This window comes from Suncus etruscus, chromosome 13 (assembly GCF_024139225.1).
Source record: "Suncus etruscus isolate mSunEtr1 chromosome 13, mSunEtr1.pri.cur, whole genome shotgun sequence".
Taxonomy (NCBI): domain Eukaryota; kingdom Metazoa; phylum Chordata; class Mammalia; order Eulipotyphla; family Soricidae; genus Suncus; species Suncus etruscus.
Window position 1 is genome coordinate 55,886,397 of NC_064860.1, and position 23,461 is coordinate 55,909,857.

General features: G+C 31.0%; 1 protein-coding gene across 2 annotated transcripts in view; it reads right to left on the minus strand.

The window, feature by feature from the left end:
* NCAM2 (neural cell adhesion molecule 2) overlaps nucleotides 1-23,461 on the minus strand; it is a 424,349-nt gene that overhangs the window by 137,031 nt on the left and 263,857 nt on the right. For both annotated transcript variants that reach the window (XM_049785726.1, XM_049785727.1), the window contains exons 5-6: nucleotides 23,286-23,423; nucleotides 6,447-6,564 (exon numbers count right to left, since the gene is read on the minus strand). In XM_049785726.1, coding sequence (XP_049641683.1) covers nucleotides 6,447-6,564; nucleotides 23,286-23,423 — 256 coding nt within the window. The remainder of the gene's footprint in view (nucleotides 1-6,446; nucleotides 6,565-23,285; nucleotides 23,424-23,461) is intronic.

Below are 23,461 nucleotides of genomic sequence, written 5' to 3' on the forward strand. Positions count from 1 at the left end.
GGAACATTATAAAGAAATCATATAGCACATCAATTTTGGAAACCAAAGAAATTGCAATTTAAATAAAAATTTATGTAATAATACTTTTATATTTTGAAGATAAAAATTGATATCAAAATTATATAAAGCATTTTATATATAATCAAGAAAGCCAATAATCATGATTTTTCTATATATTCTCAATGCTTATGAGACTGAATTAGTTTTCATGCTACGTTAACTTGACTTTTTGAATTCTACTAAAAGCTTTAAACTTTTTCAATAATAAAATATATTTTAAATCAATTTACATATAAAGGGATTTCTATGATTCCCTTTATGTGTGAAGTCTCTAATGTATTTTTCTTAGTTTCTTTCTCTTTCTTGATTTCTTTAATTTTTGCTTCATTTGCTATAATTTTCTTATATGATATATATATAAAATTCTTATATGGTATTTTTAAATCCATAATTGAATTTAATATACAATGATATTTAAAGTATATGCTCTCCTGAGGGCATAATTAATGATTATTAATGAGTAATTGATTCATAATCAATTCATAAAATTTTCAACTAATAAAAGCAAAATAGTTAAATGAAATTATAAATGTAAGATCAAAAATATATAATTAATCAAAAATGGTATTAAGAACAATTTATTATATGTCCACAATTGGTACAATCTATAATATATATGAATTCTATTTTAAATATAAACATTTGAAGATTGAATCAAAACAAGGTAGAAATTATGAATAGAACTGTAAAAATTTATGATATTGAAATAACAACCATCTCTCTCCATAATAAAATACCAGATTGAATTTACCAGTGAATTATAACAATTCAAAGAATAAACAATATCTATTTTTCAATAGTTTTTGGTTGCTTTTGTGAGCCACACCCAGTGGTGCTCAGGTATTACTTCTGGCTCTGTGTTCTGCTGAACACACTCCTGGAAGGTACGGGGGAACCATATAGGATGTCAGAAATCGAATCTAGGTAGGCCGTTTGCAAGGCAAATGCCTATATGCTGTGCTATCAATCTGGCTCTATTTTTAATTCTTTTATTATAGTAAAAAGAAGAGATATTACTAGATATTCTCAAAGTCAACATTACACTATTTTATTCTAAAACAAAAAAAAAGTTTAAAATAATATCATAAACCACATACAGTTTGCAAACTAATCCAATTAACATATAGGCAAAAGTCTTAACAAAAAGATCTCAAACTGAATTAAAATATTTTCAAAATTTGTTCTACACCATGAAATACTACTCATATCTTTTAAAAATATGACACCCTGAAAACAAGGAAATAGTAAAACCAGATTTGAAGGCAGGACGCCCTCCCTCACCAACTGAATGGTGAGATGAAATCAGAAGATGCTTTATTCTATGATCTGTGCTAAAACCAGATCTCTAATTACAGAAGTCTGACTTAAAACAACTATGACTGAGCTGAACTTTTACTGGGACCAGGATGAAAGACTTTATCCTAGGTTTTGACTTGTGCAAAAAGCAAGATCTCTAATTATAGTAGATTGACTTTGACAGCCAACAGAGCAGAATTTTTCCTACGACCATAAAGAAAGACCTTGGATTTGGACAACCAACTTGCCTGGAGACTGCAGTCAGTTTAATAACAGTATGCTTCATGGCTGGAAATACCCTGTTGTCTTAAGCAACGGGAATTTCCTTTCTAATTTCCCCAAAGTTTACTGTGCCTATGTAAAAAACCCAAGTAAAGAAACAAACTTGCCACATTTGCCCACCCATTTTTCTCTTCTTCTTTTAATTTTACTTATATCTTCTAGATAGGGACTCCCACCTTTTTCATAGAACCTTAGAACTTGTATCATTTTGTGCTGGCTCATATTTCTATGTCTTTCTAAAAATTGAGAAAAGAAACAAAAATGTTGGATGAGACCCAGGTGCTAAGTGGTTTTCAGAGCATTGAGTAAAAATAAAAAAAAAATGGTCAGATCTAAATACTCAATCAAAATATATGACAATATAATCAAGAAAATGAAGCATAACAATCAGTGGTCCTCAAACTATGGCCCGCGGGCCACATATTATATTTGTATCTGTTTTGTTTCTTCATTGCAAAAAAAAATATATGCAGTGTGCATAAGAATTAGTTCATAAGTTTTGTTTTTACTATAGTCAGACCCTCCAATGGTCTGAGGGACAGTGAACTGGCCCCCTGTTTAAAAAGTTTGAGGACCCCTGAAACCTATTGTACTTATAGTCCAGAGAACTAAGGGTGGAGGTATGGGATGCATGCTGGGAACTATAATAAAGAAAGACCAACACATGTCTTAGGAATGGCCCTAATTCAGTATCATTATATGCCTGAAATACAAATGTGAAAGATTTATAATTCACATGGTATCAATAAAAAATTAAACATTTTAATTAATTGGGTGGGAGGGGAGAGAGATGAGGGGCATTGGCATTGGTGGTGAGAGGCTTGCACTGGTGATGGAGATGTCTTTTTTATAACTGAAACCCAACTACAAATGTTGGTATACATTGTGCTTAAATAAAGATATAAATAATTTTAATTTATGCCATTTTCAACTATATGGACAGACATAAAGGTTATCATGATAAGTGATATAAACTACATAGAGAAAGATAAGAGCAAACAAACAGATAAACAGTGAAAGAAAGCTAAGTTTTTAGTAATAAAACCTACTAATATTTTTATCATGTTTTAAAATGTATGGTGTTAACACTGCTAGTAGCATGATACTGTAAATAAAACTGTTAATAGATGAAACTTGTCATTGATCAAAACTTTGTTCTGATGGAAAATTTGACATATACCTATGAGCCATTTTTATATCATTTTCCAGGAACTGATTGTTTTCTTGTGTAATCATTTTTTATGATAACTTTGTTGGTGAGCTTTTAGAATGTTTTATATATTTTGATAATAGTCATTTGACATGTGATGTGAAATATTATCCAAAGTATATATAGCAAAGTATATTCTCACCCTGTTTTACTTAATTTGGCTGTCTTAGAAAATCATCTAGAAACATTTCAGAAATCAAGAATAGATCTTTCATTTGATTCTTCAAGTCTAGTACTGTTCATCATCCTCAAGAACTTAAAACATTAATTTGTAAGGGCATGGACACATATATTCATTGTATCATTATTTTAAGTAGTCAAAATTTGAAAACAATACAAGCACTTGATAACAAATGAGTAAATAAATGGTGGCATATATGAATAATGAAATATTATTCAAATATGAGAACAAAATCTTGTTGGTATTCTGTAACTTGGATCAAATAAGAAAAGGAAGCCATGTCAAATGAAATGAGACAGAAAGAAAAACCCAAACACCAGAAGATTTTGATATTATAAGAGATATAGAGACAAAGTAATGGATTATATCATCAAAATAAAAACAATCCCAGCATATGGTTAATTTATGAGATTAAATTGACACAAGATAAATATTTCAATAAATTGTAAAATAAAAATCATAAAAAGGAAATGATCAAATAATTTGCAAGATACAAAGATATATAAAATATATAGATTGCAACTGGATAATTATAAAAATTAATCTTAGAGTATATTTTATTTTATAAAACATATATTTATAAAAGTTAAAGAAAGAAAGTGAAATAAGGAACATATGGAAATACTGTGGATAAAATATAATAAATTATATTTCTATATATAAGATGAATTTTTAATAAAGGAAAAGTCAGTAAGCTCAGGGGAAATTAATATAATTCATTGAACTTTACTTCATAGGCAATTAAAAACGGGTAACTATATCTAAAATAAAATTCAGTATAATATGATTTTCTTATACTGCAAATATTTAAATAGTAGCAGAATTCCAAAGCACATGAAAGAAAACAGAGACCTAACACTGACTTTCTAATAATTATTTTTAGTAAGGATACTAAATATGTGAATATAATACCAATCCAGTTGATATGGTAATTCCTAAATAGCTTATACTACAGAAGTAAAATATGCATTCTATTCTATAATTAAAATAATTTAATATTAACCAGTATGATGTTCAATTTATCAGAACAAATTGGTCCTATAACCCTTTTTTTTCTAAAAAAAAATCCCCTTGATTTCTTAGAAAAAATATTTAGGGTAAAATTAAAAATATCTACAAAAATACCATAATATTTAGAAACAAGTAAACACATTAATATATAATTGTTTTTAAAAATAACGTTACACAGACCTTCAGAACATTTGAAAGAAATAATGAAACTGAAAATATTATAAGATTGAATAGCATAGAAACAACATAATGAGTAGGTAATTTTACTTGCATGTGACTGACCTGGGTTCAATCCCTGGTACCACATACGTCTCTGAGTACAGTCAGAAGTGATCACTGAGTGCATGGCCCCCAAACTAATGATAATAATAAAAAATAAATGCTGACTGATACTTAAGTAGATATGGTGTTTCATTTCACAGAGCTTATTAGGGTTCAAACCCAGCGGCCTCTTAGTTACCAGAGTTATGCAAGTACAGATCACTGAGTGCAGAGCTAGCCGTAAAGAACTGAACAGAGTTAAGTGAGCCTTCCTCAAAATAAAACATTAATGTCAAAGTTTTTATCAACCAATGTATTAAGTTCCCAAAGGAGAAAATGTGTGCTTATGTAGATAAATACAAGATATTAAACTGATGCCATGAAATCATTGCAAGCAACTGGAAAAATAAAGATAAAGCAGAAGAAAGACAATAATAAAGTAAAAGAATAGATGTTAATGAAACAACAAAAGGGGGAAATATTTAAAACCAAAAGCTTATCATTGAATTCACTGTACTATAATCCTAATTGAGACTAACAAAGAGACAAAAAATAGTATGAACAAGGAACCAAATATCAGGTTATCAAGATGAAAGAATAATGATTACAACAAAAACGAAAGCTTAGAGGATAACAAAGAATACTATGAAAAATTTTACCATAGTATTTACAATTTACAGAAAATAAACAAATTTATGAAGATATGTAATATAAACTTATTAAATAAAATATACTCTGTTTATGGACATGTAAAAGCCCAGGTCCAAAAGGTTTTACAGGTGAATTTATCAAACATTCAGAGAAGAATTACAACCACTGATCCTCAGGTTCTTCCAAAATCCAAAAGACAGGATTCCTTCCTAACTCCTTCTATGAGATAAATATCACACTCATTCCCAAAGATGGCAAGACCACACCAAGAAAGAAAACTACAGACCAATCTCATTAATAAAAGTGGAAAATATTGAATGTCAGTTATTTTTCTTATAAACCAAATCTTATTAAGGACATTTTTGTCAATTTGAGTTCATTTTCAAAACATTTTCTTGTGTTATTGTTCCACTTAATAGTTCATAGTGCATAAGTTCTTCTTTTATAAATATATCTAGAAATGCATAATTAATGACAATGAATAAGATATATTACATTTATATAAGATTATCCATTGCTGAATGTCATAGCCTCTCAGCAGTTTGAACCACTAATTAAATAGGAATTTTAAAATATATTTGATTAAGATACTCAAAACAAATAATGTCCAAAAATTGTTTTATGTTTACATATATCCTATGCAATCAATTAATATATAATTACTCAAAATATAAATAATACATGTTAATTGTTCTAAATTTCTAAAAATTAGGGTTCATTTACTGAATTTTCTCTGTAATAATGACACAAATATTACAGTTAAATTATGATAAATTATTATGTTGTAATTTACATTATTGGGTCTACTAATGCTGAAATTCCTATCCTCATATAGTCTCAAATTAAAACCATACAATTATTAAATCCATCATGGGACTCTTGGATCAGTTAGACTAACACATGCCCTTAATACAATCAAATAAATGTTTTCTGCCTTTTATTTTAGTTGAATCATTTCGTTGATAATTTTAATAATTTCATCTAACCCACATAACTGTAAAAATTGTAATTTTTAATTGATCTATTAAAATTTGGGACCAGTTATCTCACCTCGAAACAAGACCTTTGACCAATGAATCCCCTTACATTACGAATTGCCTTTTGGCCTTCTCATTACTTCCAAGAAATAATCTAAGACTAGTTACCAATGAAAACCTTTATGTTATTTACCACCTTTTGACATCCTCATTATTTCCCCACAAACAATCTTTTCCACAACTAGCCATTCTCAAAGGCTTACTTTAGTGAGTCCCTGTATTCAGAGATCATTAGGTGGGACTTGTCGAGCCACAGGAAGTTGTGAGGTTTGAACCCAGGTTTCTCACTTGCAAGATAAGTTCCCTACTAATGTACTATAATTCCATTCACTAGAAACATAATTTAAAAATAAGATTCAAAGCAATATTTTCCTTATGTTGTAACCATAAAATTGTATGTATTTTTTCACAAGCTTAATGAAGGACACAAGCCATAGGAAGGTGGTGCCTTCCCTACCTGTACCAGGAGATGGTAGGCTCTGGAGAGCCAGAAGCTCTGCAGGATAATGTAATCTCTTCCCCTCGCTCTGCTGTGGCATTAAAAGATTTCTGTAGCATTGTGATTGCTGGAGGCACTGAAAAAAAGAAATAAACAGGAATTCAACGAAGATGACAAACATTTTAATAAGTACTGCAGAGTAAAATCTTCATTGTCATTTCTTTAATGTTCACTGATTGTTCAGGACAGGATGACCTCCTAAGTAGTTCTTTGTAGGTCTAGAGGTCCTTTCTGTATATTCTCAACCTAATTGGTGGTGATTCAGTAGAGAAGCCTAAGGATACAAAAATGTTCAGGCAGGTGGTACTAGGATTATCCATGTCACCTCTGTTGTGCAGTGGAGGCCTCCAAGGCCATACCTCATCATGTTGAGTTTCATGCAGAGCTCAGCAATGCTGAGAGGGCCATGTGGTGAAGTGGATTTAACTGGGATCAGCCAGATTCAAATAACATTCTTTTATATTCCCAGTCGTTTTCCTCTGGACTAATGTTAAATTTTAAAAGTGGTATTCTGATGTTTAATACACTGGCATAGCTATAAACAAAAATGCTTTTTAAATTATTAATTTTTCTCATTTAATACACTAATTAGATGGAACAACATTTCTATTTAAATATATTAATCTATTAAACTAAAATAACTCAGTAGACATTTTAGAAAAGATGGACAAAAATTTAAAGTAGTTATATAGAGTCATATTGTGTACTTTTATAATTATCACAAAAGACAGCCAATATTCAATACTACCTTGGCTTACATCAATACTGAAATCTTCTTGAAGCACAAATAGATTTCCTATTCGGGTTCTCATTGGAGTATGTAATTCTATAGGCAATCATTCATTGCTTCAAGACAGAAATTTCAAATTAAGTGTCAAACTTTAATGTTCTTTCTGATTAATTACACTTAATTTCTTCAAACAAATATAGAATATCTTAAAGAGAATAACTGCTTAAGCCAAATAAAGTGTAAAATTGATTTTTTTGTAAAAATGCAGTTTCACATTTAAGTTTCCCCAATTTCTAACTAATTGCTTTGCAAAAATTGTATATGCTGCACATTTTGGACATTTTGAAACTGTTACTGAAATGCACTGTTTGCAATAACCAAATCAATAATATACATAACAGAAACTAATTCAAATGCATTAAAAGTGTGCACTTTCAAGAGTTTCTATTGCATGTGACACAATAACCCTACAATTAATTATATTCAGAGATTTTTTTTAATAAATCTTAAACATCATGACCATACCAACATTGGAGAGAAGAATGATGAGGATCAACATCTATACAAAGCATTTGAGTTAGCATTGAAATTAGCATTAAGTCGACAGATTTTGAGGATAAAATTTTATGCACATCTAATCAACTATTTTTTCTTTTAATTTAGAAGCAAGGGACTTGAACTGACAGGATCCTTCTAAGGTCATTCAGAATTATAATATAATTCATTATTAAAATTTAATATATATATACATTGAGAAAATTAAACTTTCTTTAGTATTTTATATCTCTGTTAATATAGAAATAGTGTGATAAAATTTCATTATTTTACAATTATCTAAAATATTTGTTTCAAAATACTCTTTCTGTTGAGAAATACATATCAGTATTTAATGCCTTTTAAAATCATAATTATTTAAAACAAATTTTCTTTTTGTTTTTATTTTTTAGGGGGACACACCTGGTGAGGTTCAGGGGTTACTACTGACTATGTGCTCAGAAATTGCTCCTGGCTTGGGGGATCATATCAGATGTCGGGGATGGAACCATGGTCTGTCCTAGACTAGCACCAGCAAGGCAGCCTCCTTACTGCTTGTGCCACTGCTCTGGCCCAACACACATTATCTTTATAGCAATGACATATAAAAATAAATATGATTTTTTGTGTTTTGTATTATTATATTAGCATTTTTCTCACTTATACAATTTATTATTTCTTTTATTTCCATGAGTCTATTGTTCAGATTTTCAACAAAACATCTCTTGTATTCACTAGTCATTTGTGTCATTTGTATAATTTATTTATGTTTTTTTGGTGGTTCTTATTTTATTTATTTATTTTTTTTGGTGGCCAAACTCAGTGGTGCTTAGGGATTACTCCTGGCTCTGTGCTCAGAAATTGCTCCTTGCAGGCACGAAAGACCAAATGGGATGCCACGATTCGAACTACCATCTGCCCTGGATGAGCTCCGTGCAAAGCAAAGGACCTACCTCTGTGCTATCTCTCTAACCCCAGTATATAATTTATATTTTATTTAGTTCCACTCTTACTGTCTTTCCTTCTCTTATTGACTATAAGTTTAAGAGGTTATTTTTCCTCACATTTTAAGATGTGAGATCAGATGATATGAGTCTTTGGTTTCTCCTGATGTAAGTCTGAATTGCTAAAGAATTTCTTATTACTGTTCTTGTGTTTCTGCTCTAGTGATAAATTTTGTCTTCACTCTTATTTGTTTCCATATTAAAAAAGTCCTCTGAACTTTCTTTTTTGACCCACTAATCACTAAGTAATATGTTTTTTAGTCTACAGATTTTTGAGTTTTTCCGAGAGTACTTGTTATGGTTAATTTCTACATTTGTATCACTGATCAAAAATCAACTAAGTCCTGGTTTTATAATTTTGTTGATTCACTATAAGGTACTGAGTTATAAAGTCATTCATTATCATTACTAAGTTTTATGTACATAATGGTCCAACAATAATAGTTAATACATTAAAAAGTGTATGACCAATCAATTAGTGCTCAAGGGTCCCAAAGGTCCTTCAAATATTACACAGCCACTCAAGTCAGGTTTTTTTTTTCAAAGCTAGGCTCCTTTTGAAAATTATTATTTGTTTATTGAAGGTATGTTGTCTTTAAGTACAATGAAGTTTACATGACTTTTTATATTAAATTCAGTTACTGTATTGTTAGGCTCAATAATTCGTTTGAAATTTTCCATATTTCTCTTTCTTGAAGTCTCTTCCATAGACTCATTTTGGTAAAAATTCTTAGGATTGTTGGCTACTGACTTTATTCTTTTCTTCTCAGTGTATGTTTGTATTTGTGGAGGAGGGTTGGGTACCACACTCCTCAATCCTTGTCCTGTGCTCAGGATTTACTCCTGGTGTTGCTCAGATGAATATATGAAATATTGGTAATAAAACTCAGATAAAGAATGTGCAAAGCAAGTGCTCTACCCATTGTACAATCTCTTCAGATCATGATTATAATTTTCCTCAGGGTCATTATAAAGCTCTTATGTTCTTGGAATTAACCCCAGGATTTTGTGTTCATTCATTAACACCAGTATTTCCATCTTTTTATTATCATGGTGTTACATGAGTATTAGGATTCAGGTTTTGGTTCCAAATTGCCTGGCCATTAGTTGGGATTTGCAAATTCCATATATTGACTATGATTTTAGATAAGAGAAATTTGAAATTATGTTGTCCCTGTAGCAGTGATATAACAGAGAAATTCTGAACAATGGAAATTCTATTTGACTTAATGCTAGTAAGAGAATTATGCATATATTTTAACTAATTGGATAACATTTATATGAAAGTTCTTGATTATATCCAATTAATCTTAATACACATAAAATTTAAAAAATAAAGTTGATTTTAGTCACTAATCATGAAAATTATGAAATGGAAAAATATAAAACTCATAACATTTATAATAGTAGAAAATTGGAAGAATACCCAGGAACTAAACTAAACAAACTAAATTAAATTAGAACATTGTAAAAATCTTGTACATAAAAGTAAATCCATTCTATTTTTGTCTACTAAAACATTTGATATCATTGAATAACAGTATTAGTCAAATGACCTACACTTAATATTAAAATCCTGTATTTTATTTATTTGTTTGTTTAATTGATTTATTTTTGCTTTTTCAGGCCACACCGTGTGATGCTCAGGGGTCAGTTATATTTATGCACTCAGAAATTGCTCCTGGTTAGGGGGACCTGGGACTCTGGGAATCGAATCATGTCTGTCCTGAATCCTCTGCATGCAAGGCAAACACCCTACTGCTGTGCTATCGTTTCAGCTCCCAAATTCTGTATTTTTATTAAAAACTTGTTCTAAAAATTATCAAGAGTCCCAGACAAGCTATTTTAAGAGGCATCAGTAGAGAGTAGAGAAAGTAAGGCACTTGCTTTGTAGGTGAAAGATCCTAGATAAGGTTCCTGCATATTGTCCCCTGAGCAGCACTATAAGTAAATTCTAAGCATAGAGTCAAGTGTAAGTCCTGAAAACCATCAAGTACATACCATATGTCCCAATAACACCCTACACAATAAAATAATTAAAAATCTAATTGAAGGACACATATTTTCTATTAGTAAAACATGCTATATATAGCTACAATCATCAAAACATGCTACAGGCATAAAGAATAATGTACAAAACAATGAAGTAAAAACAATATGCAGAAAGAAACTTCGATATTTATAGTAAAATAATTTTATGAATGACAAAAACAAATATCTTCAATAGTACATATGTAGAAATATAGATATTTTTATTTTGTATAATTGTCTTTTCTAAAAGACATAATCTGAAGATTCAACATGGTTAAGGGAAGAAAGCATAAAGAATTCCATATACTGCATTGTAAAATATTTGGTGGTGAGTCTAATATAGTAATCCTGTATCCCTAAACATGATGGATAAATGGATATTTATATTATACTTAATAATTATATTATATATAATACATCCATTTATATACATAAATGGATATTTATATTAAAGTAAACCTATATCAGTGTAAGTTTCACTATTTTAAATAAATATACATATTTAATAGCTAGAAATAAATAAAATTATATCTCAATATGGCTATTTAACAAGTCAATGTATTCAACTTATTGCATAAAAATATCCTAGAAATCTAAGGAAAAGGTGGGAAAAGAAACAAAGGTCAAAGAAAAGATAAAATGAAACAAGTAAAAAGACTTACAACCACTAAATAAATTAGATACTTAATAAAGCAAGTACATTTTCTTATATAAAGGCAGAGGCAGCTGATTTATTCTAATGATCTCAATACTTTTTGCAAAATTTTATTGAACCAAGAATATTAGAGATTTTATTCTGATAAAAATGCATTTGAAAACACCCAAACCAAGTAAAGTATATTCTCTGAAACTATTATATTTAAATTCTTTAGTTACCAAAACAATAATTGGAAAAATCCTAGTTTTGAAAATAAATAACTCAATTCAAATGATAGGAATAATAATTATTTTATTTTCAAGAAAAAAGTAAATACATATTTGGTAAAAGTGTGTAAAATATACAAAACAAACTTATTAGATAAATGCAAATTAATTTTCACTAATTATAACTGTGTAAGCAAATCACGATTTACCAAAAAAAGATGTAAACATGGACATTAGCTGAATATGAATGGAAGGAGTAAAATACTTATATTATATTTTAATAAAATCACTTTGTAAAGTACAATCACTTTTAAAAAATGGCAATGTTTTTAGCCTTTCCAACCACACTTCTTATGTATATTTATCCTCTCAAAATAAACTAAATAAATCTAAAAAGACATGCATACATATTCAAAACAATTTTATTTGTAAGGTCTAGATTAATAATTTAAAATATTTTCTGCATGAATGGTTAAACATTTGGTAATGATCCCCAACCTAAATATTACTACAAAATAAAAGAGAATAATGTTTTATTTTATGGATCAATGTGCATTAATCTAAAAATAACTTTGCTAAAATTAAATTAATCACTTAACTTATTTAGCTGAAGCATTGTAAAAATACTGCTTTATATCTGTTTTTTAATAAAAATTTTAAAGCACCATGATTACAAGCATGATTGTAGTTAGATTTCAGTCATAAACAGAACACTCCCCTTCACCAGTGCAACATTTACCCATCAGTGCCCCCTCCATCCTTCCCAACCACTGTCTGTATTTGAGACAGGTATTCTACTTTTCTCACTCATTAAGATTGTCATGATAGTTGTTAGTGTTGTTGTTTTCCTAAAGGCATGCACCACTCTTTGTGGTGAACTACATATTGTGAGACAGTCCTTCCAGCCCTCATCTCTATAGTCTCTGGGCTTTATTACAATACTACCTTTAATTTTTCTTAAAAACCCATAGATGAGTCAGACTATTCTGTGTCTGTCTCTCTCCCTCTGACTTATTTCACTCAGCAAAACAGATTCCATGTACATCCATGAATAGGAAGATTTCATGACTTCATCTCTTCTGATAGCTGCATAACATTCCATTGTGTATATGTACTACAATTTCTTTGGCCATTCATCTGTTGAAAGACATCTTGGTTGTTTCCAGAATCTGTCTATTTAAATAGTGCTGCAATGAATAAAGAAGTGAGGAAGGCATTTTTAACTGTATTTTTGTGTTCCTAGGCTATATTCTTAGGAGTGGTATAGATGGGAGATGGGAGCTAAATTCCAATTTTTTTGAGAAATATCCATAAAAGTCTTTACTCTAAAATCTGGTACAAGACAAGGTTGCCCTGTTTTACCACTCCTATTCAACATAGTATTGGAAGTACTCGCCCTAGTATTAGGCAAGAAAAAGATGACAAGGGCATCCAGATAGAAAAGAATTCAAGCTCTCATGTTTGCAGATTACATGATACTATATTTAGAAAACCCTAAAGGCTCTGCCAAAAGAAACAATAGATTTATATAGAAATGTGGCAGGGTAAAAATTTAACACACAAAAATCAATATCCTTTTTATAAACAAATGATGATAGAGAAGAAATTAAAAAATCCCATTCTCATTAGTGCCACACAAACTCAATGCTTGGAGTCAACTTAACTAAAGAGGGGAAAGATGTATTCAAATTCAACAACAAAAGCCTGCTTCATGAAATAAGAAAGGACACAAGGAAATGGAGATGCATGCCTTGCTCATGGATTGACATGATTAATATCATTAAAATTGCAATACTCCCCAAAGCATTGTACAGACTTAATGCAATCCCTCTAAAGATACCCATAACATTCTTTAAAGAAGTGTATAAAATACTCCTGAAATTCATTTGGAAAAATAAAAACCTATGAATAGGTGAAGCAATCCTTGGGAAAAGGAATATGGGAGGCATTGCTTTCCCCAATTTTAAATGGTCTACAAAGCAATAATTATTAAAACAGCATGGTATTGGAACAGAGACAGATCCTCAGATCAATGGAATAGATTTGAGTAATCAAGAACATTCCCCAGTCATACAATCAACTAATCTTTGATAAAGGGGCAAGAAATGCAAAATGGAGCAAGGAAAGCTTCTTCAACAAGTGATGTTGGCTCAACTGGTTAGCTACTTTCACAAAAGTGAACTCAGACCCCCATCTTACACCATGCACAGTCAAATCCAAATGTATTAAAGATCTTGATAACAGGCCTGAAACCATAAGGTATATAGAACAACATGTATGTTAAACACTCCATAACATTGAGACTAAAGGCATCTTCACGGAGGAAACAGCACTTGCCAAACAGTTGAAGCAGAGATAAACAGATGGGACTATATTAAGCTGTGAAGCTCTGCACCTCAAAGGAAATATTGCCTAGGATACAAAAGCCACCCACAGAATGGGAGAAACCCTTCACCCAATACCCATCAGATAAGGAATTAATATAAAAAATATACAAGCTACTGACATGACTTAACAAGAATTAAACATCTAACCCCATCAAGAAATGAACACTTTGTCAAAGAAGAAATACAAATGGCCAATAGGCACATGAAAAAAATGCACCACCTCACTAATCATCAGGAAGATGCGAATCAAAACCACAATGAGGTTCAATCTCACACCATAGAAACTGGCACACATCACAAAGGTCAAGAACAATCAGTGCTGATGGAGATGTGGAGAAAAAGGAACTGCTGGTGTGAATGACATTTAGTCCAGCCTTTATGGAAAACTGCCTTAAATCTTAAAAGAAAAAAATGATATTGTTTCTGGGGATTACAAAAGTGTTTTTAAACTTTTTAAAAATATTCCTCATTCAAACTGATCATGCTTCATTCTGCCATACTCATTTGACCAGTTGGCTCCTTGTTTCAAGTCATAGTCTCCCATTTATGCATCTATATCGTGTAGCCCACCTTTAAATACCCTGTTTTCTTAAGTGATATTATGGACATGGATTGATAATGTTAACTCAAAATTATGACCTTTGTTTTTGATGCACAGTAAGTCATATATTATGTGATTTAACATAAAGGTGAATATTAACTAAATATAAAAGTAGAATGGTCAATGGTAAAGATGTAGTTAGTTTACGCTTAACCAAAATGTTTTCGAATATAACAGGAAATGAGTGGAACTAGATTCTTTTGATTTTTAGCTAAGAAAAGACCTTAGAATATATGGTTATCAAAATAAATTTGTGATTTATTTCAAGTACACTATTGCAAGGCAATATCTAGATTTATAATATGTATCTGGACTAAGCAACTTGTGATTCCTTCTTTCATTATTTAAACAGGTCCAGTGAAACTTAAAGATAATGTCATTCAAGGAGGTTGTTTTACTTATAACTTGCATAAGATGATATATAATTTAAATTTAAATATTCTTATTTACTTTTTAAAATATTCATTGTTATAATATTATAGTTAGTAATATTTAACCTGTATGATATTTTCGGTTTATATAGGACCCAATACCTGTTACATGTCAATACCAAACAACATTGATCATCTGTCTTTCACAACATTGATCTGTCTGACATGTTTCTTTCAATTAGCTTAATGAGTTTCAGATGTTATTTTCAAAATATGAAAGTCTTTTTTTTAAGATGGAAATATTATTTTATTGTTTTTTTAATAAAAATCTTTAATTAAGCACTATGATTACAAGCATGATTGTAGTTGGTTTTCAGTCAAAAACAAAACACAAATCACTCCTCTGCACCAGTGCAACATTCCTAACACTAATGCCCCCCCCCTCACTTTTTCCCAAACCTTGCCTGTATTTGAGACAGGCATTCTACTTCTCTCAGTAATTAAGATTGTCATGACAGTTGTTTAGTGTAGTTATTTTCCTAACTGCATCACTACTCTTACTCTGAGGTAAGCAATATGAAGCTCACCACAAAGTAAAAATCTTAATGTCTGGGCCCAGAGAGATGGCACAGCAGCGTTTGCCTTGCAAGCAGCCGATCCAGGACCAAAGGTGGTTGGTTCGAATCCCTGTGTCCCATATGGTCCCCCGTGCCTGCCAGGAGCTATTTCTGAGCAGACAGCCAGGAGTAACCCCTGAGCATGCTGGGTGTGACCCAAAAAAAAAAATCTTAATGTCTAAAAGTGTTTAAAATCAAGTGAATCAAAATCAGAAAATGAGACCAACAGATATCCCTGATTTTTTTTAATATTCTTAGTGTACTTCTGTTATATTTTAAAACCATTTAGACTCATGCCACAAAAGTACATAATTGTCATGGAATTTATCTGAAGTGACTACATGTAATTTAAATTTGGGTGGTGCTTCATCTCTGAAGAAACATTGCCTAATTATTTTTTTAACTTCATGCTTATTCTACCCCTTATTATTTTATCATGTTTATATAATAATAATATAATCTAGAAAAATTTTAAAAGAGGAGTTAACTTGCTTTCATGTTATCCTACACTCTTATTCTTTAATATAAAATTCACAATACTGTTCTGCTCATATCTTATTTTTACATTGTCTTACTCTTGAATTATTTTCTGTAGTAAAGTGAAAAAACTGGCAAACATTTTTAACACCAAATGAATTGCACCATGATAAACCGAGGGTTCCTGCAAGCTTATTGATTGATTCTATTTATATTATATGTCCTTTAGGATTATTTTCATTATTTTATTTTAAATAAACTAAATGATTTATTTATATAGCTATAAAAATCTAAAAAAGTCAAATATTAGTCTTTCTATGATTTACAGTAGACTATATCCAAGGGTACGTTATGTAGAATAGGGATATGGGAATATGATTTAATTACTAAATCTGCATACTCTTCTCATAACAGACATCATTATAAAATGAACACATACTTTACTATATAACCTTTTAATTATGCTATTCTATACATAAAACATATTACACACAAGTTAGAGAAAGGTAATAAATGATATTAACTTATAATGTGAAAGAGTCAAGTTAATATAAGAATTTCACTAATGGAGCGGGAAATAATAAAGGGTAAAAAGACCAAACAGTCATATGAACATTAAGTAGAAACAAAAAAAGGATCAAACTAAAGCACCCAAATCCAAAGTCAACGACAACAGAATAGATACCCAATTTACAACATACTAGACACAGAGTGGACCACCTATACTAGAAGCCTGAGGGGTCATAGAGGGGGAGATGGGATGTATGCTGGGAAAAGGGGTGGAGGAGGACAATATTGGTGGTGGGAACGCCCCTGATTCAATATCACTATGTACCTAAAATATTACTGTGAAAAAATTGTAATCCATTTTGATCAAAATTCAATAAATATATAAATAAAAAAAGAATGTCAAAGACATATGTGTCTATGATGCTATTTTTTTCCTAATCTCGTTCTTTTAATTTGGGGAAAGAAAAGAAAGTTGGTTCACAATGGAGATCATCGTCTGGAGTTACTCTTGGTTCTGAGCTCAAAAATCTCCTCCTTTGAACTCCTGGAAGATTTTTGGGTACCGGATGAAATATCTGGGATTGAACCAACATACCGTATTTTCCAGAGTATAAGACGACTTTTGAAACAAAAAAAAAGTCAACCGAAAATCGAGGGTGGTCTAATACGCCGAGTATATCCTGAAAAATGTTTCAATATTCCGCTAAACGAAACAAACAAACAAAAAAAAAAAACCCGCAGAGTTTGCAAATCTCTTTCTTGGGGGCTCCCAAACAGTACTCAGGAGATCTGTGGGCCACTTCTGGCAAAAGCCAGCTAACTGTGTTTTTGGTTCAGTGCTAGGGTCCGAGGATGGGGTGTTGTTTGGTTCATGTAGTGGGGGAGATTAACTGACGCCACCAGGGAGTTGCCAGAAAAGGTGCCTTTGAGAAGGGACCAATCACTGCAAGGATGCTCAGACCGCCTCTCTAACTCAGCTAATCCAAGCAGGCTTTTTATCTACACTGTAAAAAGCCTGCTCAGACTGGCCAGTGTCAGAGAGGAAGTCTATTACAGTCTAACCTTTGAACCTTTGCTTGTTGTGATTGGCTCACTGTGGTACATACAGTTGCAACACAGGAACATTCTGTCTGATACAGCGACTATAGGCCTAAACCTATATTTTAACTGCAAAATTAGGGGGTCATTTTATACGCCGGAAAATACGGTAATCTGTGTTCAAGGAAAGAGCTCCAACTATTGCATTTTCTAGCTACCTTTGACTCTCTAATTCTGTCTGATACAAAATTTCTAAAGCAAAGTTTAGATGCAATTAAGCATAAAAATTTGGGGCCGGAGTGGTGGCACAAGTCTTAAGGCGTTTGCCTTGCGCCCACTAGCCTAGGATGGACCATGGTTAGATTTCCTGGCTTCCCTTATGGACCCCCAAACTAGAAGCCATTTCTGAGTAAACATAGCCAGGAGTAACCACTGAGCGTCATCGGGTGTGTCCCAAAAAACAAACAAAAAATAAGTTTTCTTTTCTATACTTCCATATTGTTACACTTCACTAAAAATTGGAAGAAAATATTTAAATAATATTTGAATTAAATAAATGCTAATTATTGACTCTGGTAAATTCCAGATTACATACTATTATATAAGTTACAAATTTCCCTTTAATTTTTAGTCATTAAAGTGACTTAAATATTTTTATATTAGTTGATTCAGTTATATTATATTTTCATGTATGGTTTTGATTACTTTTCTAAAAGCAATATTTTGTAATACATTGAATATTTTATATAGATCAATTATCTTATGTTACATTGCATAAAATTAAGTAAAAATTCTGATTTTACACTTTTGTAAGAGTGTTTCTTGGGGCCAGAGATAGTATAGTGGGTAAGGCAATAGTCTTGCATTTGCCCAGATCAGATTCAATTCTCCACCTCCTATCTTGCCGTGCTTAGAGTATGCCAGGAGTGATCCTTGAATGCAGGGGTAGTAAGCCCAGTGAAAAGCAAGATGTGGCTCCATAACAAAATTATATATATATATATAAAGCCTGATCCCTTAAAATAGTTTATTATTTTTCTTAATATTAATCAATGGCTAAAATACACATAGAATAGAAAATCACTGTAATAAAATTCTCACAATATAGTCAGATGCCTAGTTACATAATTATCTTTGAGCATTATCATTCACTATTGATGTTAATGTTGAAAAAAAGAATAAAGACACTATTGCTTCTAAAATTACAGTACTAGATGTGTTTCATTCAATCTATTCTTCTTGCCTCATTACTCTGAGTTTGAATTATCAGTAAGAAAATTATTCATCAAAATTTACAAAATATTCAGAAAAATAACTATTCATTATATTTAAAAGAATTTAAAAGAGCATTCTTATAAAAATTATCTTCTATTGGATAGACTTTAAATTGAAATGCCATTTATATTACTATCATAATAATGATAATTTTCTAAATATTCTTTTACTATGTTTTATTTAACTGATGAGATGAATGTAACGGGGTGATGAAGAACTTGGATAAAAGGAATAAAATTTAATCTAGTGCTTTTCTATTTATTTATGAATGTATTTATTGAAAAAATACTGGTGAGATCTTGTGATTTTCAAGGCCTACTAAGGCTTATCTTGCCAGTGCCAGTGGACAATGCATTCACTATTAGATTCAGTTTACTTTTAAAGAAAAAGAAGAAAATTCTTAGAAACTAATATGATTCTTTATGAAGCTTAATATCAGTGTTAATGGTTTTATATATTTGTATATGTGCTGTTGGATTTGCCGAGAACATAATCAATTGTGTAGATATGTAAGATCCTGCTCTGGGGTATCATATTTCACATGACAATAACGATGGTACAATGCCTCATACATATTTAGGAAAATACATAAGTATTGGGACTTACTATTAAAGTCTCAGAAGAAAGGAAAAAAATTCTAACCTTTCAGTGTTGATGATACTACTGATAAGACTAAAATATAATTGTTTCAATTAAATGTTGAAAAACAAACGTAAATCCTCCCCCAAATAAAATAAACTTTGAAAATGGGAAGCAATGAGTATCAGACATGAGTTTTCTCCAATCCAGAAAAGGAGGTGAATATGAATAAAAATCTGTATTTACATGGAACGTCAATATAATCTGAGGGGTAAAGCAATATATAAAATATGTCTAAGATGATGTGTGAAGTAAGTGAGGATAACACATTAGTAACATTTAAGAGAAGAGTTTTTAAAGCAATTTGAGGAGGAAATAGTAACTGAGATTCATTAATTGAAGAAAGCTAATAGAATAAATATTAATAGAACAGAATTATATTAATATAGTTTGTAACTTCAAGCATTCCTTTGACAGTACACTACATGTTTTATAGGAAGAAAATAATAATAAAATATAGAAATAGACAGAATTTTAAAAGGAACTGGTAAACAAGGTAAGAGTCAATAAGGCTGGAGCATAATGATTTTTTTTTCCTGGCTGACACAAAGGCAAAATGTGAGCAAAAAGAACAAATAACCGGTGGCATTAGTCAATTTGTACCCTTGACAGAATCCAACTGCAACAACCAAAGGGGGATAAATCAATGGTTTATTTTATGAAGCACAGTTGTTTGGACAGGAAGTGGTTCTAGGACATGTACAGTATGAAATCTCTGACCACAGAGAGAAAATGCAGCCAATTAGAAAAATTAAAGATAAAATAGTGTACAGAAAAAAGTATACTAGAAACTAAGTCTTTTAGGATTATGAATTCTAAAAATAATTTTTTAGTTGGGATAGTAGATTGTTTTGAAAAATAGAATATTCCCTACATATCTATTTATCAGTGACATAAATACAAACTAGCATTTATCCCTTTATGCAGTTTGAGTCATTTAAATAGAACAGTTGCATACTGAACATGTTGTACTTCAAGTCTGATGAATTATTTGTTCGTGTGTGTGTGTGTGTGTGTGTGTGTGTGTGTGTGTGGTTTTTGGGCCTCAGCTAGTGGTTCTCAGGGATTACTTTCTAATTCTGCCTCAGGAATCACAGCTGGTGTGTTAGAAGAACTATTTGGGACGCTGGGATTTGAAACTAGGTCAGATATGTGCAAGACCATAAAGCCTACCATTGTGCTAATACTCCTAACCCAAGAATCAAAAATTTTTATCTTTACACATTCACAGCAAATAAAACTATTCTGAAAAGACATGTAATCACATAAAAAAAAACACACACAGAAAATCTAGAATGAAAATAGATTAAAATATTGTAAAAATGGATTTAACTAAAAATCACTCCAGCAAAACAAGTTTAGTTAGCATATCCCACCTGCCAGATGGCACTTTTAAATTTTAATTTTTGTTTGGAGTCAAACTCAGTAAGGCTCATTCATGGCTTATTCTTTGCTCTGTATTCAGGAATCACTCCTGGTGGTCCTTGGGGTTCAAATACAATCTCAGGAGTCTGCATTGTGCAATGTAAGCTCCTTAATCCCTGTACTAGTTCTGTACTCTGATAATTTCTTTTAAAAGCATTTTAGTCAATGTTTCAGTGTTTATCTGATAACACATATAACACACAACTCATATGGCACATATTTAAATATTACCTTCTAAAAATTTTAGCACTCAAATAAACCTTACACATATTGACTAATGTTACAATCTGCTTTTATGAAATTATACTGAACATAGTGTGTTCCTATGTCATAACACATAGGTATGTGGTACTAGAAATTATTTGACAAAAAGAACATATATAAGTCAAGTCAATAACTAACAAAGACAAACTATAATCACATTAGTTCATTTTATGTATACTAACGTAAAATATAGATTAAAGACCTTTCAAGATATAGTGATAGTTTAGGCAAAAAATAGATGTGTCCATATTTAAACAATTTTAAGTATTGAAATCTTATGTCAATTGTACTATAATCCATTATACTTATAGAAAGATAGTAGATAGATCAATAGATAGATAGATAGACAATAGATACTTTAGATAACTTTGTTATATTTATTAGTTTGCTATTTTATTTGGTTTTGGGGCTACACCCAGCTTTGTTCAGGGTTTACTCATGACTGCATTCAGGGATCATTTCTGGTAAATCTCACAGATCACATGGACTTCTGAGATCAAACCCAGGCTGGCTATATGCAAAGCAAGGACCCTACAACTTGAATTCCATCCTTAAATTAATAATATTTATTTCTGTTTAAATCTGTTTACCATCAAATATATATTATTAGCTTACTATATCTGCTCTCTTTCCAATTCTTCTCTGGGGACCCAGATTATCTGAGTTGTTTGTTTTTCTTGTGTTCTTCTGGTTCACAATCTGGTTCAAATGATTCTATTAGAGCTACATGATATTCCTGATGCTCCCCAGTATCTCCAAGAAACTGGGGAGTAAGTTCAAGGCATATGTATGAAGAAATGACTGATTTCATCTTTGACTGTTTCTTATAAAAGAAGAGATGAGCTAGCACAAATTGTATGTCTCCTATTAAAACCATATTATATTCTGCTTACAGAATTCTGACCCTGGTCATTTTGAATGCACTAAAAACCAGAAAAATTTAAAAAAAAATGACATGTGTGCTGTACTTCTATTAGTTTTTTCACCTCCACAATGTATGGGTTAATCACATAGGAACTATTAGGTAAATGGAAGGCACTGATCAGAGCATTCTTGTCTGCTATGATAAGTGATATTTAATTTTGTTATAATAATTAAACTACTGACAACTAAAATGGTGAGGATGAAAATAGGATTGAATCTGAAAGTATATAACAGCCTGCAACAATTAAGGACATAATAACTGGAGTAAGCAATTTCTTAGGAAAGTTAGGATCATGTAAAAAAAAAAAAAGACTAAGAGATGCTAAGTTTATTCATAAAAATCAGTGTACCAGCATGGAAAAATAAGGGGAATACTACTATATCATGTAGTTTCATAGAAGTCATGGTACCACAAAAAGAATTAAGAAAAATTAGGTTTGAATGACAATAAATAGTTCTGATCACATAAAATCCAATTTTAACCTCTATTAATAATATAGTATAGCCCTATTAATTTTGAAGTTCAAGAAATCTACAGACACTATTCTTTCATTTAAGCTACACCTAATAAATAAAACTAAAAGTTTTTTACTTTTATTAGTTTTATTATATTTGGCACATCTTAACAACTACCAAGTTAGCAAAATTCAACTGTTCTCATGTATAGTTTATCTTTTTTGGGCAGGGGGTTTGGAACGAGTCTTGGAACCAGGCAACACTCATCCCTATCTCTGACTTTCAACCACTTTACATCTGCACTTTCTTTTCGAAGTCAGGAAACTGAGCTCGTCTAAATCCAGAACCTCACAAGAGACCTTGAAAGCCCTGCTTCTTCCTCATCGCCCCCAGAAGGCATCTCCCCACACCTTTCCTACAAAAGGACAGGGGCCCACGAAAGGAGCTTCTCATATATACTTTATAAAATATAGAGAATAAAATTGTTCAATCCAGAAAATAGTGCAAAAATATTGTAAGAAACTAAACAAAGGAAGTTGCAGAGTTGCAAATATTATATTGTATATGTTCATTAGGGAAGTTTTGGTTAAAATAGTTCCCCTCTGAATAATACATTATTAATATACATTAAAATCAAATATTTTGCTTACCATTAACAATAACAATGATATTGCGGAAGTCAATCTCTCCTCTAGCTTCGACTCTTCCTTCACATCTGTATGTACCTTCATCACTTTTATTGATGTTGAGAATCTGAAGATTATTGTTGGATAATACAGCGAATCGATCTGGAAAGTGAGCAGAGAGGGAAGGAATCATATTAGTA